Source organism: Cervus elaphus, chromosome 2 (assembly GCF_910594005.1).
Source record: "Cervus elaphus chromosome 2, mCerEla1.1, whole genome shotgun sequence".
Classification (NCBI taxonomy): domain Eukaryota; kingdom Metazoa; phylum Chordata; class Mammalia; order Artiodactyla; family Cervidae; genus Cervus; species Cervus elaphus.
In genome coordinates, this window is record NC_057816.1 from 36,854 (window position 1) to 51,561 (window position 14,708).

General features: G+C 51.9%; 2 protein-coding genes and 1 non-coding gene across 4 annotated transcripts; all 3 read left to right on the forward strand.

The window, feature by feature from the left end:
• Positions 1-278: 278 nt before the first annotated feature.
• On the forward strand, positions 279-385 carry LOC122677568. The gene has a single exon (XR_006335837.1). It is a non-coding gene; the product is annotated as a U6 spliceosomal RNA (small nuclear RNA).
• Positions 386-8,166: 7,781 nt separating this feature from the next.
• SCGB1C1 (secretoglobin family 1C member 1) lies at positions 8,167-9,755 on the forward strand. The gene is made up of 3 exons (XM_043919305.1): positions 8,167-8,312; positions 8,947-9,146; positions 9,590-9,755. Exons 1-3 carry the CDS (start codon positions 8,258-8,260, stop codon positions 9,620-9,622), a joined length of 288 nt encoding a protein of 95 aa, XP_043775240.1. The 5' UTR covers positions 8,167-8,257; the 3' UTR covers positions 9,623-9,755.
• A 1,400-nt stretch (positions 9,756-11,155) lies between these two features.
• ODF3 (outer dense fiber of sperm tails 3) lies at positions 11,156-13,990 on the forward strand. 2 transcript variants are annotated; one of them, XM_043922021.1, is made up of 6 exons: positions 11,156-11,321; positions 11,490-11,690; positions 12,139-12,240; positions 12,418-12,539; positions 13,326-13,466; positions 13,850-13,990. In XM_043922021.1, the coding sequence occupies exons 1-6, from the start codon at positions 11,213-11,215 to the stop codon at positions 13,937-13,939; spliced, it is 765 nt and encodes a 254-aa protein (XP_043777956.1). In that variant the 5' UTR covers positions 11,156-11,212; the 3' UTR covers positions 13,940-13,990. The 2 variants fall into 2 exon arrangements, with proteins under 2 accessions (XP_043777956.1, XP_043777966.1); XM_043922031.1 differs by lacking the exon at positions 13,326-13,466 and having other exon boundaries at positions 13,850-13,939.
• Positions 13,991-14,708: the final 718 nt, after the last annotated feature.

Genomic DNA, 14,708 nt, shown 5'->3' on the forward strand with positions numbered 1-14,708 from the left:
AAAAACAAGATAACTCTCACACATGCTCTAATGTGAATGAACCTTCAAGTCATTATGTGAAGTTGAAACAAGGCCGACACAAATGGAAAAATGTTCTATGATTCCAGTCAAGATATCCATATAAGACAAATTCCAAGTAGAATAAGGTAGCCAGGGATTGAGGGTGGTGAATGTTTAATGGTTACAGTGTCACTTAGGGAAAAGGAAAAGATTCTGGAGATAAATGGTGAGGATATTTTTACAACATGGGTGCAGTATGCTATAGAAGTGCATACTTAGTGCTCGCTTCGGCAGCACATATACTAAAATTGGAACGATACAGAGAAGATTAGCATGGCCCCTGCGCAAGGATGACACGCAAATTCGTGAAGCGTTCCATATTTTAAAAAAAAAAAAAAGAAAAAAAGAGAAAAGAAAAAAAAAAAAGAAGTGCATACTTAAAATGACTCAAATGATAAATATTATATGTTTGTAATCACAATTAAAAAGTGATACAGGTTACAACATGGGAAAGCACTGAAAACATCCTCAGTGAAAGAAGTCACACAGAAAAAGCCATGCAGATCATAGTCATCTTGTCACTTTAAATCCATGAAAGTTTTTGACCTGAGGGAAAGCCCCAGTGGTGGTCCCAGAAAAAGAAAACTGCATTAGAGTGGAGAAAGACATTTGCACAAAGTTTGGGCAGCTGATGCAAGTTGAAGTGGTCCTATGGATAGGATTGAAATGTGGACACCATAACTACCCCCCATTTGGGGGTTATGGGCTGGTTCCCTGAGAAAGTGACCCTGTTTTGGGTAAAACACATTGCATTTTTCGGTGTAAATATAGAAAACTTTGTACCACTATTTAAACTTGAAGCTTTTGAAATTTTACTAGAAAGTTTCAGTAAGTCACATGCCAGAAAATCAGAGATGGCATCAAACATTGCAATAGGGTCCAAGACTTAACCAGACCAAATTCAACTAAAGTAGTGATGCTAATTGCCTCGTAGTAGTCCACATGGTATCAAAAGTCACTGTAGGAAGAGTAGCCACCATGCCTTGGGTGCTGAGGATGGCCCTGACGGAACTGAAACTGTAAGATGTCTGAATTCTAGTTTTCCATGTAACACTACACCAAAGCAACTGTCAGAACTATAAAGTGAATTCAGGGACTTCCCTGGCAGTCCAGTGGTGAAGATTCTGCACATCCACTGCAAGGGGTCCGGGTTTGACCCTCAGTCAGGGAATTAAGATCCAACATGCTGAGTTGCATGGCCAAAAAATAAATCAGTAGAACTGCAAGATCATGTGTGATTCTCTACACTAACAATGAACTATCAGAAAGAGAAATTAAGAAAATAATCCCCTGTACAATTGCATCCCCCCAAAACTAGAAATTTAACCAAAGACTTGAAAGAGCTGCAAGCTAAAAACTGCAAGACACAGTACTCAATTAAACTGAACAGATATGAAAAGATATCCCATGCTCATGGGTGACAATATCGTTAAAATCTCCATTCTAACCAAAGTAACATACACATTCATGCAATCACTGCCAACATCTCATTAACATTTTTCACAGAAACATAAACAATGTTAACATCCATGTGGAACCACAAAGGGCCCAGAAGAGCCACAGTGACCCCGAGAAAGGAGAACAGGCTGGCAGCATCTCCATCCCTGACTTCAATCTACATTACACACCTAAAGGCACCACAAGACATGTGGAACTGTATCAGAAACAGGCAGAGATACCAGAGAGCCCAGAAATAAATCTACAGGTTCACGGTAATCAATTTACAAGAAAGGAGCTAAGAACACACACCCAGGAAAGGACAGTCCGCTCAATAAACCATGCTGGGAAAAACAGACACCACACACCAAGGAACAAGACTGGACAGCATTCTATACTGCAGACAAAAACTGACTAAAAACCCACAACTTTCCACATCAAGCCCTAACTGTCCTGGGTCCTCTGAAGACAGACACTCAGCAACAGCCACACACAGAAAGTTTCTTCCCAATTCTCCTCACCTTTTCCTTCAGCGGCACCACTTCCCTGCAGGTCCTGAGGAAACCAGGCTCCTGTCAGACTCGACTGAACCCCACAATGTCCCAAAGCCAAAGCCCTAATGGGTCCTGAGGGGCCAGATTCCCATCACCCTGGATTGAACCCCAGAATGTATCAAAGCTGAAAACCCAGTGGGTCCCAAGAAGACCAGACTCCCATCAGCTTAAGATGAACCCCACAACGTCCCAAAGCTGAAGCCCCAGTGGCCAGACTCCCATCTCCCTGAACTGAACCCCACAATGTCCCAAAGCTGAAATTCCAGTGGGTCCTGAAAAGACCAGACTCCCATCAGCCTGAACTAACCCCACAATGTCCCAAAGCCAAAGTCATAATTGGTCCTGAGGGGCCAGACTCCCATCACCCTGGATTGAACCCCAAAATGTATCAAATCTGAAACCCCAGTGGGTCCTGAGGAGACCAGACTCCCATCAGCTTGAACTGAACACCACAATGTCCCAAAGCCGAAGCCCCAGTGGATCCTCAATGGCCAGATTCCCATATCCCTGAACTGAACTCCAAAAAGTCCCAAAGCTGAAGCACCAGCAGGTCCTGAGGAGACCAGACACCCATTCAGCCTGAACTAACCCCACAATGTCCCAAAGCCGGAACACCAGTGGGTCCTGAGGAGACCCATCTCCTGTCAGCCTTGCCGGGAGCCAGCACATGAGATCCCACCCATGACAAGGTCACGAGGAGAAAACCTGACAGGCAAGGCAAATCGGGTTTTCAGGGATTCCGAAAAGCTGCCCCCAGCGCTCACCTTAAAGATGATATCTGCCTTTCTGATGCTTGCTTCAATAGACTACTCCCTAATTTCTGTGACACAGGCAGAAGGCCTTCCCCGATCTCTTCCCAAATAAGAATCAATTTAGAACTTTAATCAATAAGTTTCCTGGGTGGTGGTATTTTATGAGATTATCCAGGGTGAAAGGAGTGTTTTAATTTAAACTACTTTGCTGGCATTTTAGTTTGTTTGGCAAATGTGTTTACGCCGTTGATACTAATATGCATGATTGCTTATAATACCCTAATCATAAAATAGCATAGAGAACCTGATTATATAAAAGCCCTAATAGACATAGAGCCTTTTTGAGGGGTGAAGGAGTCCTATTAGAAATCATAAGAAAAATTATTCTAAAGGTGGTTATTGGGTTGACATTCGCTTGCTATGTTTTGCTTGCTGTGTTTTTGCTTTTAATGTGCTAAGGTTGTGTTATAGAAACCATTGTTAATATAGTTATAGATCTAGAAAAATAAGAGCTTAGCCCTAGTGTGGTACCAATGAGATGGTTGTTAATTGTCAGCCAGGAGTGCTAGGCAGGGGCTGCCTCACCAAAGTCGCAGAGTCAGTGTGGGGTAAACTTCTTAGATAAACTCAACTGACAACTTCTGCAGAAGGATTAATTTTTGTGTTAACAAGGTTATACTTCTGCTCTGTACTGTTGCCCTATGAGACTGCTACCTTTCAGTTATGGTCACCATAGAAACAGAAAATAGGTTTACATTCACCTGACTTGCATAAAATATTAATAGGCCCCAAGGCCAGAATATAATGTACAAGCCCCTCATAAACAAAGAAGTATGCAGAAAACACCCTGGTTTCGTGAAGAACAAGCTGATGTAATGTTAAACTATCTTCCCCTTAGAAATGTACTAACTTAGGGTATAAAAGCTACGGTAAAAAATAAAACATTGCCAGACCCTGCCAGACTCTGCTGCACCCCCCGTCTGGTCTCTCTCTCTCTCTCTCTCTCTCTCTCTCTTTCCCTCGCAGACTTGACCCTATCAAGGCTGGTCTCACGTGTCTTCTCTCGCCGACGCCATTCATCCCGAGGGTACCCCCTGGATCCTGCCGCTGGACCCCGGCACAGCCTGAAGTGAACCCCACAATGCCCTAAAGCCAAAACCTGAGCAGGTCCTGAGGAGACCAGACGCCCTGTCTTCCTGAACTGAATCTCACAACGTCCCAAAGCTGAAACCCCAGTGGGTCCTGAGGAGACCAGCCTCCTGTCAGCAGCCACACGCAGGTGCTCAGTCAGAGCGGGATTTCCGCTTGGGGTGGGGGTGGGTCAGGGAGGCGGGCTCCTCGCTCCCTGCCAGCCAATGAGAACTGCAGGTCAAGCCTCCCTCACTCGCGCAGGCACAGCCAAGTGGAGACTCCGCCCCTCAGGGCAGTTCTGCTAGGTCTATTCAATTATGGAAATTCAAACTGAAATATTACCAATATCCAAAACTTCTCCAAAACAGTTAAGGAATAATTAACTTGAAACTGTATAGAATGAAATGTAGTCACCAAATTCACTCAAATTTATTAACAGACATTTAAATTTTGAAACTATCAAAATTGTGGACATAAACATAGAAAATCTACATGAACCTGGGTTTGGCCTGTATATCATGAGCTTTGAGTTTTAACACACAAGCTGTCAGTCCACAAAAGAAAAATATTGTGGACTTTATAGAAATAAAGATGTCTATTCTGAAAGACCTCATTCAGAAAATCAAAATAAAAGCCACAAACTGGGAGAAAAATATTTTCAAAATTCATATCTGATACAGGATTTAGACACAAAATAGACAAAGACCTCTTGAACAACCCTATAAACAATAAGTAAAGATCTGAACAGACACCCAGCCAAAAAAGTTATACAGATAGTACAAAACAGAAACACGCTCAACATCATACACCATTCAGTTCAGTTCAGTTCAGTTCAGTCGCTCAGTCGTGTCTGACACTTTGCGACCCCATGAATCGCAGCACGCCAGGCCTCCCTGTCCATCACCAACTCCCAGAGTTTACTCAGATTCATGTTCATCAAGTCAGTGATGCCATCCAGCCATCTCATCCTCTGTCATCCCCTTCTCCTCCTGCCCCCAATCCCTCCCAGCATCAGGGTCTTTTCCAATGAGTCAATTCTTCGCATGAGGTGGCCAAAGTATTGGAGTTTCAGCTTCAGCATCTGTCCTTCCAGTGAACACCCAGGACTGATCTCCTTTAGGATGGACTGGCTGGATCTCCATTGGGGAATTACAAATTAAAGTCACGGGCTATCACACTACACATATTAGGGCTGCTAAACTCTAAATATATGACAATACCAATTGCCAGAGGCTGAGGAACAGCAGGAACGCTCCCTCACTGCTGGTGGGATGCACACATAGCCACCTTGTAACACAGTTGGGCAGTTTTCTCCAAAGCTAAACAAACCTCACCTTGGGATCCAACAATCGTACTTCCAGTATTTAGGAAACTGCTTTGAAAAACCCAGGCCCAAGTGCAAACAAAAATGAACTTAGGCACAGCAGCACTATCCATAATAGTTAAAAGCTTGAAGTAATCAGGGTATCTTTCAATAGATGAATGAATAATCAAATTGGGATATAGCCATCTCAAAGCAAGTAAAACATGCCACCCCATAATATGCCTCTCTGCTGTGAGGATTGCTTAAGTCCACTTCCATGAAAAAAAAAAAAAAAAGAGGGCTCTCCGGAAACTATGCAGCAACTGCCATTTTGTGATTGACATTTACAACAGAGAAATCTCTGCATTTGAGGGTTGTCCCTGTTTGCACCAGAAATACAGGATAATTAAAACTCAAGTAACATCAATGCAGAGGTCCCGACTTAAATCTATAAACAATCATACCCTTCCTTACTGTGTTTTGTGTAATTACCTTCCATAATGGGCTTCTCCCACTCTTCGGGGTCTTCTGTGTTTAGCTGAAGATGGACGTTTCAGGGAGTTTCTTTGGCAGCTCCCCTGTATACAGAAGCTATTTGTTGTTTTAGTCACTGAGTCGTGTTCGCCTCTTTGTGACCCCATGGACTATAGCCCACCAGGCTCCTCTGTCCATGGGATTCCCCAGGCAAGGATACTGGAGTGGGTTGCCATTTCCTTCTCCAGGGGATCTTCCCAACCCAGGGGTCAAACCCAAGTCTCCTGTATTACAGGCAGATTCTTTACCACAAAGCCACCAGGGAAGCATAGAGGAGGTATGCTTCTGTTTTTTCTCCTGCAATTTGTCTTTTATTATGGAAGGGCAGAGTGAAAATTTTTCTCCCTTCCATACAAAGGCAATGGAGTATTACTCATCAGCAGTAAGAAATGAACCACCAAACCTTGAAAAGCATGGTTAAATCTCACGTGCATATCACTCAGTGAAAGCATACAGTCTGGAGAGACAGACTGAGACTGTCTTTGCCCATAGTTTATTTAACACAGAATTATAATAATTGCATAAGCCAGTAACATGCAGGATAATGTTTTCTTATAATAAACCAATAAAGAAATAACATAATCCAAACAAATGATAAATTAATTACACTGTTGTGCCACAGAAGGGGAGATGACAGGAATAAAGTCCAAATTCAGTTGAAGTTATTTATCACTTAAGGTGTAGCTTCTCTAAGAGGATCTCCAGAGAATCAGGAGCCAGCCAGGAGCTGCTAGGGAACGATCCTGACACAGCTCGCTTCATTCTTAAATCAAAACAACTTTACTTGCAAAACAACCTCTTTTGGCCTTTGTCATAAAGAAGTAGATTAAAACAACTTCACTTCCATCATAAAAAGTGCATTTGAAATCATATCAAACCAACACACAGCACTCTGGAGACTGGGAGGAAGTGGAGGAAGGGGAATGATGCTGGGCGAGGTGGTCTCTGCTAGGGCCGGAGGGATGCAGAAGGACAGGAATCCCAGCCCCACCCCAGGGACCCTGCTTCCATGGGTCTGCACCATGTCGAAGCCTAGGGACAGCACTTTTAAACATCCCTCCAGGTGACCTAGCAAGCAGCCCAAGGGCCATGAAGTTAAAGAAGGTGATGGGTCCAGCGGAGCGCAAACAGAGCAAGGGCTGTCTCACTGACTAGAACCCCTCCAGCCTTTGGGGACAGGGCGGGGCTCACATTTGCTGACTGCAGTCTCACCCAAACAGCCACATTGTTCTGTTACAGATGACTTCACTGCAGGTTATTTCTCCTAAATTCTTGGAACTATGTGTACAAGTAGGTTATATCATCTATGGGTTTCATTTCATCCCCTTGCTAAGGGGATTACAGACTGCTTGTGACAAACAGACGCCCAAATGGATGAGAAACTCTAAGTGCTCAGAGGACACAGGACAAAGGTATGGGATCTGTGACAGACTCAGGAGCAGCTAGAGGCGCGTGAGAGGCAGGGTGTCAAACAGGGCTGGGTAGCCGACCCGGACGGAGCTGCTCCGGAGGTTTGCTGAAGGTGCGAGTCGATGCTGAACAAGGAGTCCCCCGGCGTCAGGCAGGGCAGAAGCCCTGGATCCTTGCAGGGACCCTGCAGGAGAGTGGGCCTGTCCTGCCAGATGCCATGGGCCGCCAGGTGGCAGCATGGGACAGGAGAAGAAGGGCCAGGCCCAGGGCAGGAGGGCCAGGACGGCAGCACTGCTCGTGGGAGATCAGGTCAGGAGCCCAGGCGGCCCAGCCCCGCGTCTCCATCACAGCACTGGACTGTCTCCCCCAGACCCTAGACTTCACCAGGCTGGAGGACCACCGAAGGAAGCTAAGTCAGTGCAGTCCCCTCCTTGCTTCCTGCAGCGATATGGTCATCCCACCAGGCCTCAGAGACAGCCCAGCTCCTCGCCACTCGGTCACTCTCAGGCCCACCCTCTGTTCCCTGGAGGCTGCTGCCCACTTCAGGCTTCCTGTGGCCCTGGGCCCATCTCCCAGCACTCAATCTGCAGGACCCAGGAAGCCCTCAGGAAGTGCCCCACCCCTCTTCACCCACTCCTGCCCCAGTGGAGACCTTCAGGCTATCTCAGGGCTCAGAGCTCAGTACTGGGCCATGAAGCACGTTGAGTGGAGGGGGTTTTCCACCCCAAAAGAAAGGCCTGGGCCCGGGCCCAGCCCAAGAGCCTGCCACTCTCAACCACAAGCAAAGCAAGGCTAGAGGCCCTCAGCATCGCTTCCTTCCTCACTGACCAGGCTCACCTTGCCCCCTTATGTATGTCCATGCACCCCAAACAGCTTGCCAACCAGCCCTCACAGAGCACCCTGGGCCCCTTGCTGCTTGGCACCCACTCAGGGCAAGGGGTGAGGACACACCCCCAGCTGCCCTTCTTGTGCTCTCACTGGCCAGGCCTTGATGAGCAGGTTGGACCCGCCCCCCAGACTGGCCTGTGAGGCATAAAGCCAGCGAGGCAGCTCATGAGTCACCGCCGCTGTCCACCATGAAGAGAAGCAGCGCCCTCCTGCTAGCGGCTCTCACTGTGCTCTGCACCTGCGGTAAGTCTGCACTGACAGGGGCTTCCAGCACATTCGGGAGGCTGGGGCCAGAGGAACAGGTGGGAACCTCGGAAACTAGAAATCCAGGCACTGACCCTGCAGTGATTGATGCCCATCTTTCCAGGCACCCCGACCCACTTCCATCACAGAACATGAACATGGGCAATGACCCTGGTGCCCTTGCTGACCCCAGTCCCCAGGCAACCCTACCCCAATCATAGACTAAGCCCAAATGGCCCCAACCCCAGCCCAGCTTCAACCTCTGTCTCAGCCCCTGTGTCACCACCAAGCCCAAGGTCACCAACTCAGCCCAACTCAGGCTGACCCTGACCCCAATCCAAGCTCCAGGTAAGCCAACCTCACAGGAAGGGGAAAGTCCCACTACATCAGAGGCTTGGCTTTCCTTCCTCAGTGATGCCAGGGAGCCCAGGGTGAAAAGAGGCAGCTGAGGTTAGGGTGACAGGAGGGATCTGAGGGCAAGTGGAGTTGGGGGATGTTGCAGAGGAAAATATGGGGCAGGTGGGGTGGGCATTGATGGGGAGAGTCTGGAGAACCACTGAGGCTGGAGGTGGGGGATCTGGGGCTGGGGTTGGAAAGAGTCCTGTCCTGGCATCATCTCACCCCCACAATACAGGGCTGGCCACAGGGGAGGACAGCGAAGAGCTTTTCATGGACTTCCTGCAAACGCTGCTGGTGGGGTCCATAGAGGACCTCTATGAAGGGCCCCTCAGCAAGTACAACATCAATGCAGATGCCAAGGCAGCAATAGCCGAGCTCAAGTCCTGCATAGACAGCCTGCAGCCCATGCACAAGGCGGAGCTGGTCAAGCTGCTGGTATTGTGGTCGGGGGGCAACCATTCCCTAAAAGCCTGCAACCCCGGCGGGACCCACAGCCCTATTCCTTAGGCCCTTGAAAATGCCATAGCACCTCATTGCCCACCCAGTATAACAACCCATGCCGCACCTTCCCACAGACACCTTCACCTACCTCTGCCAGCAGAGGTGGACATCCCAGACCTCACTGCCCACAGCAGCCTTCAGCCTCCCCCTACATGCACATACATGCATATGCACATGCTCACCTCTGCACACACATGCATACACACACATGCAAACACATGAACACACCCTGCTTCCCCAGCTGCTGGGAGGTGACTGGCTGCAATGCGCAGAGGCTGGCTTGGGCCTGTTTGCCTGATGGAGCTGTGGCTTTCCAGTTACTGATCAATGGGCATGGAACCGCCAGGCCCCTTGGCCCACACGTGTCTGCCTTCCAGGTGCAGGTGCTGGGCAGTCAGGACGATGCCTAGTGGACCCCAGACGTGGCTCCAAGCAGCCATAGGACCAGCTACACAAGCAGCCATGACGACAACACCCCTACCACTTCCCTATGCATGAATTTATCCTCAAGTCATCCAATCAATAAAGCCTCCTGTAGCTCAGGCTCTGGCTCCTGTCTCTCCCCACCCTCAGGGACACTACAGACTCCCATACCCAGGGTCATGTGAGTGGAGCACACATGTGTAAGTAACTCCACATAGAGGGCAGACCCGCCAACAAAAATCCAGGCAGACACCCTTGTAAGGAAGTAGACAAAGCAAGACAGTGTGTAGGCAGACATGTAGATGCAGGGAGGCATTGGACACAAAAAGGTCTGCAGAGGCAGAGGCAGAGGCAGGGGCAGGGGCTCAGAGCTAGGAGCAGCAGAGAGCCCGAGAGAGAGGCAGTGGGTACAGGCTGCCTCAACCCCAGGGCTGAGGGTACAGGCCGGGTGGGGGGGCTCTACGTCTGAAGGTTATCATTTTGAGACAATAAATGTGCACAATGTACACATGACATGGGTCCAGGGGTTGAGAAGTCCCTCAAGGAAAGACACAAAGTCCCAGCTGGAGCCCCAGGAGGATTCTGCTAGTGAGGACACTCAGGGTCCAACGGTGGGCGCAGCTCGCATGGTGGGAGGAGAGCAGTGTCAGAGGAAGGCGCCTCAGCAGCTCCCCACACCAACACCTGCCCCCAAACCAGGGCAGGCCTGCCCTTTCCTGGATCCCTGGACCCCCAACAGCCTTCCTGTGCCTCAGTTTCCCCAGCTCAGTAGTCTTAACTGGGGGCAGGATTGAGCAGGTTCAGCTCTGCCCCTAACGACCTTACTCCTTGCCTCACTGTGCTGGTCCCAGCCCTAGCAGTCCCTGCCTGTCCTCTGCACTCTACCCTGATCCCTGCAAAGAGGAGCAAAGCAAAGTCTCGGCCCTGAGCCAGGCATGGTGTGGGTGGAGGTCCCGCGCGCTGAGGCCATTGTCTCCATCACATAGACAGTGATCTAGAATCCACCATCCCACAGAGCCACATTCTAGAGCTCAGAAGCGGGGACACCTCCCCAATTCTTGACGCCCCCAGAGGGAGAGGAGAGGCCTTCCTCTCCATACTCCTTTTCTGGAACACCCTGGCACCAAGGCTGGTGTGACGGGACCACCTCTGAGAAGGCTCAGTCCATAGGTCACTCTGAGTGCTGCTCCCAGACCAAAGAGGTGAGGGCCCCTCCAGAGCGGCCCCCTCCCCACTCCAGAGCACAAAGAAGTTCCCCATCTTTGTCCACTGCTCCTTACCCTGTCACACTCAGAGTCCTCTGAGCACGAGGAACCTGCCCAGACCCCCTCAGAGCCACTGTGGGCAGGTCCACAAGCACTAAGACAGCTTCATGGGCTTGTCCGTGAGGCTCTGATGCTCCTCCTCTTGGGGGTGGGTGCAGCAGAGCCAACCCACTGCTCTAAGCAGAGGCTCCCAGTGATCGAGGCGCAGTGCCTGCAGTTCTGCCTGTCAGTGCGGGCAAGAGCAGTGATGGGGGTGGAGGGCCCAGGCCTTCCAGCACTCGGTCACCCTCCCATCCATGGACAGAACCAGTCATGGCGGAGGAGGTATGGGTGGGCACCTGGAGGCCCCATCGTCCCCGGGGGCCCATCATGGCCCTCTACAGCAGCCCTGGACCCAAGTACCTGATTCCACCCACCACGGGTAAGCCCTTGGGACTCTGGGAGGGCGGAGCAGGGGAAGCAAAAGCCAGGTCTGGGGTGGGCCTGGGCTCATCTGTCACTCCCAGACCATCAACTCCTCTAGGGTCAATGGGGGTTGGGGGGAAGGGCACGGTCTGGTTCCAGGCAGCTCAGAATCCCCGCCCCGCAGGCTTTGTGAAGCACACGCCCACCAAGCTGCGTGCACCGGCCTACAGCTTCCGCGGGGCTCCCATGCTCCTGGCAGAGAACTGCTCCCCAGGGCCCCGCTACAGCGTGAACCCCAAGATACTGAGGACTGGCAAGGATCTTGGCCCCGCCTACTCCATCCTGGGGCGCTACCACACAAAGACCACACTGACCCCTGGCCCTGGTGAGGGCCCCTGGCTCAGCCCCAGCCCTGCCCAAGCCTCTGCAAACCTAGGGGCATGAGCATGTGAAGGGTACAGCCATCCTCACCCTCCCAACCCACCTTCTCCTCACAACAGAGCAACGTTGGGCCTGGTGGGGAGCTGGGACCCAGTGCAGCCTCTGAGACTGGTGTCCAACTCTGATTGAGGGCCTTCCTTGTCTGATTGATCACCGCACCAGGCCCACATCAGACTCGCTCTCCAGGCCCCTGTCTCTCTAACTCCTGCAACCAGAGTTTTCATCCCGGACACCCCTTGCAAAACCACGGTTGCCTCTCACTGGGGCCCAGAGGCCCCACACCTGCCACGTCGGGGGTCCTCCTTGAGTTGACCAGGGCTAGGCATCTGTTTTGATCTGTAGGATTATTCTTACCCTCCAGCACCCACATTCTCCCCCCCAACCCATCCCAGGCGACTACTTTCCAGAGAAATCTACCAAGCATGTGTTCGACTCGGCGCCCAGCCACTCCATTTCTGCCCGAACCAAGACCTTCCGAGTGGACAGCACCCCAGGTCTGCAGCAGTCTCAATGACCCATGGCTGACTGGGCTGGGGACCCTGTGTAGGGTGGGTGAGGGGGGCCACCCTGATAGCTGGTCTCCTGGAGGTGGAGAGCCCAGGGAAGAAGCCAGTGGAGACTCGGGCACAGGGCTCTGTCCAGCCTGAGACTCGACACTGGTGCACCTGCAGGCCCCGCAGCCTACATGCTGCCCATGGTGATGGGCCCCCACACGGTCGGCAAGGCCTCCCAGCCCTCCTTCTCCATCAAGGGCCGCAGCAAGCTGGGCAGCTTCAGCGACGACCTGCACAAGGCAAGGGTCACCTGGCTGGGGCACAGCACTGCTTACCCCCTAGAGAGATGGCCCATCTGGTCCCTTCCCCCAGACCCCAGGGCCTACCAGCCTGACCCCCATCCTCCAGAAGCTCCGAAGCTCTTCCTCCTCTGGGAGCCTGCCACCTATCTGGCCCCACCCTCACTGGGCTACATTCCAGAGGTGAGGAGGGGCAGACGGTGGACAAGGATGAAAGAGGTTAAGACTCGGCCAGGAGGCTGACAGTGCTGAGGAGTGATGAAAGCGACAGGTGTGTGGGTGCTGCCTGAGAGGCGAGGAGAGTCTGAGACAGCGCAGCACGCAGGAAGATGCTGAGCAGAGGAGAAAAATGGGTTGTGACGTATTTGGGGGAGGAGGGCTCTGGCTTCAGAAATAGCCAACGTAAAGGCACTGAGATGCTTGTGTGCCTGGGAGCCTGGCGAGGCTGGCATCACAGCACTGCCAATCTCACCAGCCCAGCCCGTGGCCCTTGAGTCCCTAGTCGGGAAGGGGCCTCTTTCACACACACTCATGGAAAATCTGGGGCTGGCACAGACTGGGGTGTCATTGCCACGGTGAGGCTGAAGAGAAGGTGACGTCCACACAGAGAAGGGTCCAGAGCACTGGAGTGTTGTCCCACGGTATGGTCATTGTTTGGAGACAGAAGAGGCCCCCGACACACAGACACACAGTGACTTGGGGCCTGAAACACACTGTCTGATGCCAGCCCTCGGAGGCCCCGCACTCTGGCAGGCTGAGCCTGTCTGAGCCTCTTTCACCCTGCAGACCCCAGGTCCCGCGGCCTACCGCCAGACTGATGTCCAGGTGACTAAGTTCAAGGCTCCACAGTATACCATGGCTGCCCGGGTGGAGCCCCCAGGGGACAAGACCCTAAAGCCAGGACCAGGAGCCCACAGCCCTGAGAAGGTCTGGCAAGAGCACAGCCCAGATGGGTGGGGTGGGGGCAGGAGGGGTGACATGGCCCAGGGGGTGGCGCGGGGAAGGGCGTGCAAGCCTGCAAGGGTCATGGTGGCCGGGTACCCTCAGGACACGCGTTCCACCACCAGCCCTCTCCCCCGCTGGTGGGCTTTATGTTCCCAGACCCCCAGACACAGGATGGTGAGTGCTGCCAAGCGCTCACCACACCCAGGCTCTGCAGTCAAGCCTGGCAGAGCGGACTTCCTGCTGGTCACCTTGGCCCAGGGCTTCAGGGGTACAGCAAAACCGCCGTCAGAAGCCCCGGCCCGTGAGGGCAGAGCCTGCGGGGTGGGGGCAGCAGTGCCGGCTCCTCACAGCCGTTCCTCCCCCAGGTGACGATGACCAAGCCCTGCGCCCCTGTCGTCTCCTTTGGCATCAAACACTCTGACTACATGACGCCCCTGGTTGTGGATGTAGAGTAGCCCAGCCCTGCCCACCCCCGTCGCTGGAAGCCTCTGCATGTCACATCCCCCCACTAACAGACTCCCTGAGTTGAGGGCTGTGGGCGCCTCCTCCTCCGGCTGGGCTGCAGCCAACCTGGCCCTGGAGGGCAGAGCATGCTTGTTTGGACAATTGCTTGGACATAGAAAAAATTGTTATTTTTTCTATGCGTTCCCATTTGCTAACCTTGTTTCTTGCTATGCCCAGATATATAATAAAATCATGGATTCTACTAGCGATGGTCTCTCGTGGGGGAGGATCCAGCTTTTCCAGAAAGAGGCCCCCATAGGCGATCATGCCATCCCATGTCGGGTTCTAGGGCCTGGGGTCTGAGCTGAGAGGAGGCCTCATTCCGCCTCCATCCCTGCCCTCCGCATTCTATTGTATCCTCCAGACAGTTTCTCTCTGTGAGACTGACTCTTCCCTGCTGAGATATGGAGTCTGTGCCCCTTCCCTAGAATCTAGGATAGACCCTGTGACCATCCTGAATAATCATGCTGTTGTTACTTGACTTCTGAAGCCAAGCCACACAATATACAAAGGGTTTCTGTCTGGACACCCTCCTTCTCTTTGCTCATCCTCCCATCAGCCACCATGTTGTGAGTAAGCTCAACACACAGCAAGGCAGTGAAGCCAGTTGGGCCCTCAGCTCACATCTGCGACCACCTGCAGATTTGTGTTGAGCTTTCAGCGGGTGGTAGTGCCAGCCTGTGTCTCCAAAAGGCTGTAACTAACATCCTAGAGCAGAGA

Coding starts and splice junctions, on each gene's coding strand:
- SCGB1C1 (XM_043919305.1), top strand. CDS start 8,258: ATGAAGAGAAGCAGCGCCCTCCTGCTAGCGGCTCTCACTGTGCTCTGC. Junction 8,313..8,946: donor CACTGTGCTCTGCACCTGCG/GTAAGTCTGCAC, acceptor CCCACAATACAG/GGCTGGCCACAGGGGAGGAC. Junction 9,147..9,589: donor CGGAGCTGGTCAAGCTGCTG/GTATTGTGGTCG, acceptor TCTGCCTTCCAG/GTGCAGGTGCTGGGCAGTCA.
- ODF3 (XM_043922021.1), top strand. CDS start 11,213: ATGGCGGAGGAGGTATGGGTGGGCACCTGGAGGCCCCATCGTCCCCGG. Junction 11,322..11,489: donor CCTGATTCCACCCACCACGG/GTAAGCCCTTGG, acceptor CCCGCCCCGCAG/GCTTTGTGAAGCACACGCCC. Junction 12,540..13,325: donor TCAGCGACGACCTGCACAAG/GCAAGGGTCACC, acceptor TTCACCCTGCAG/ACCCCAGGTCCCGCGGCCTA.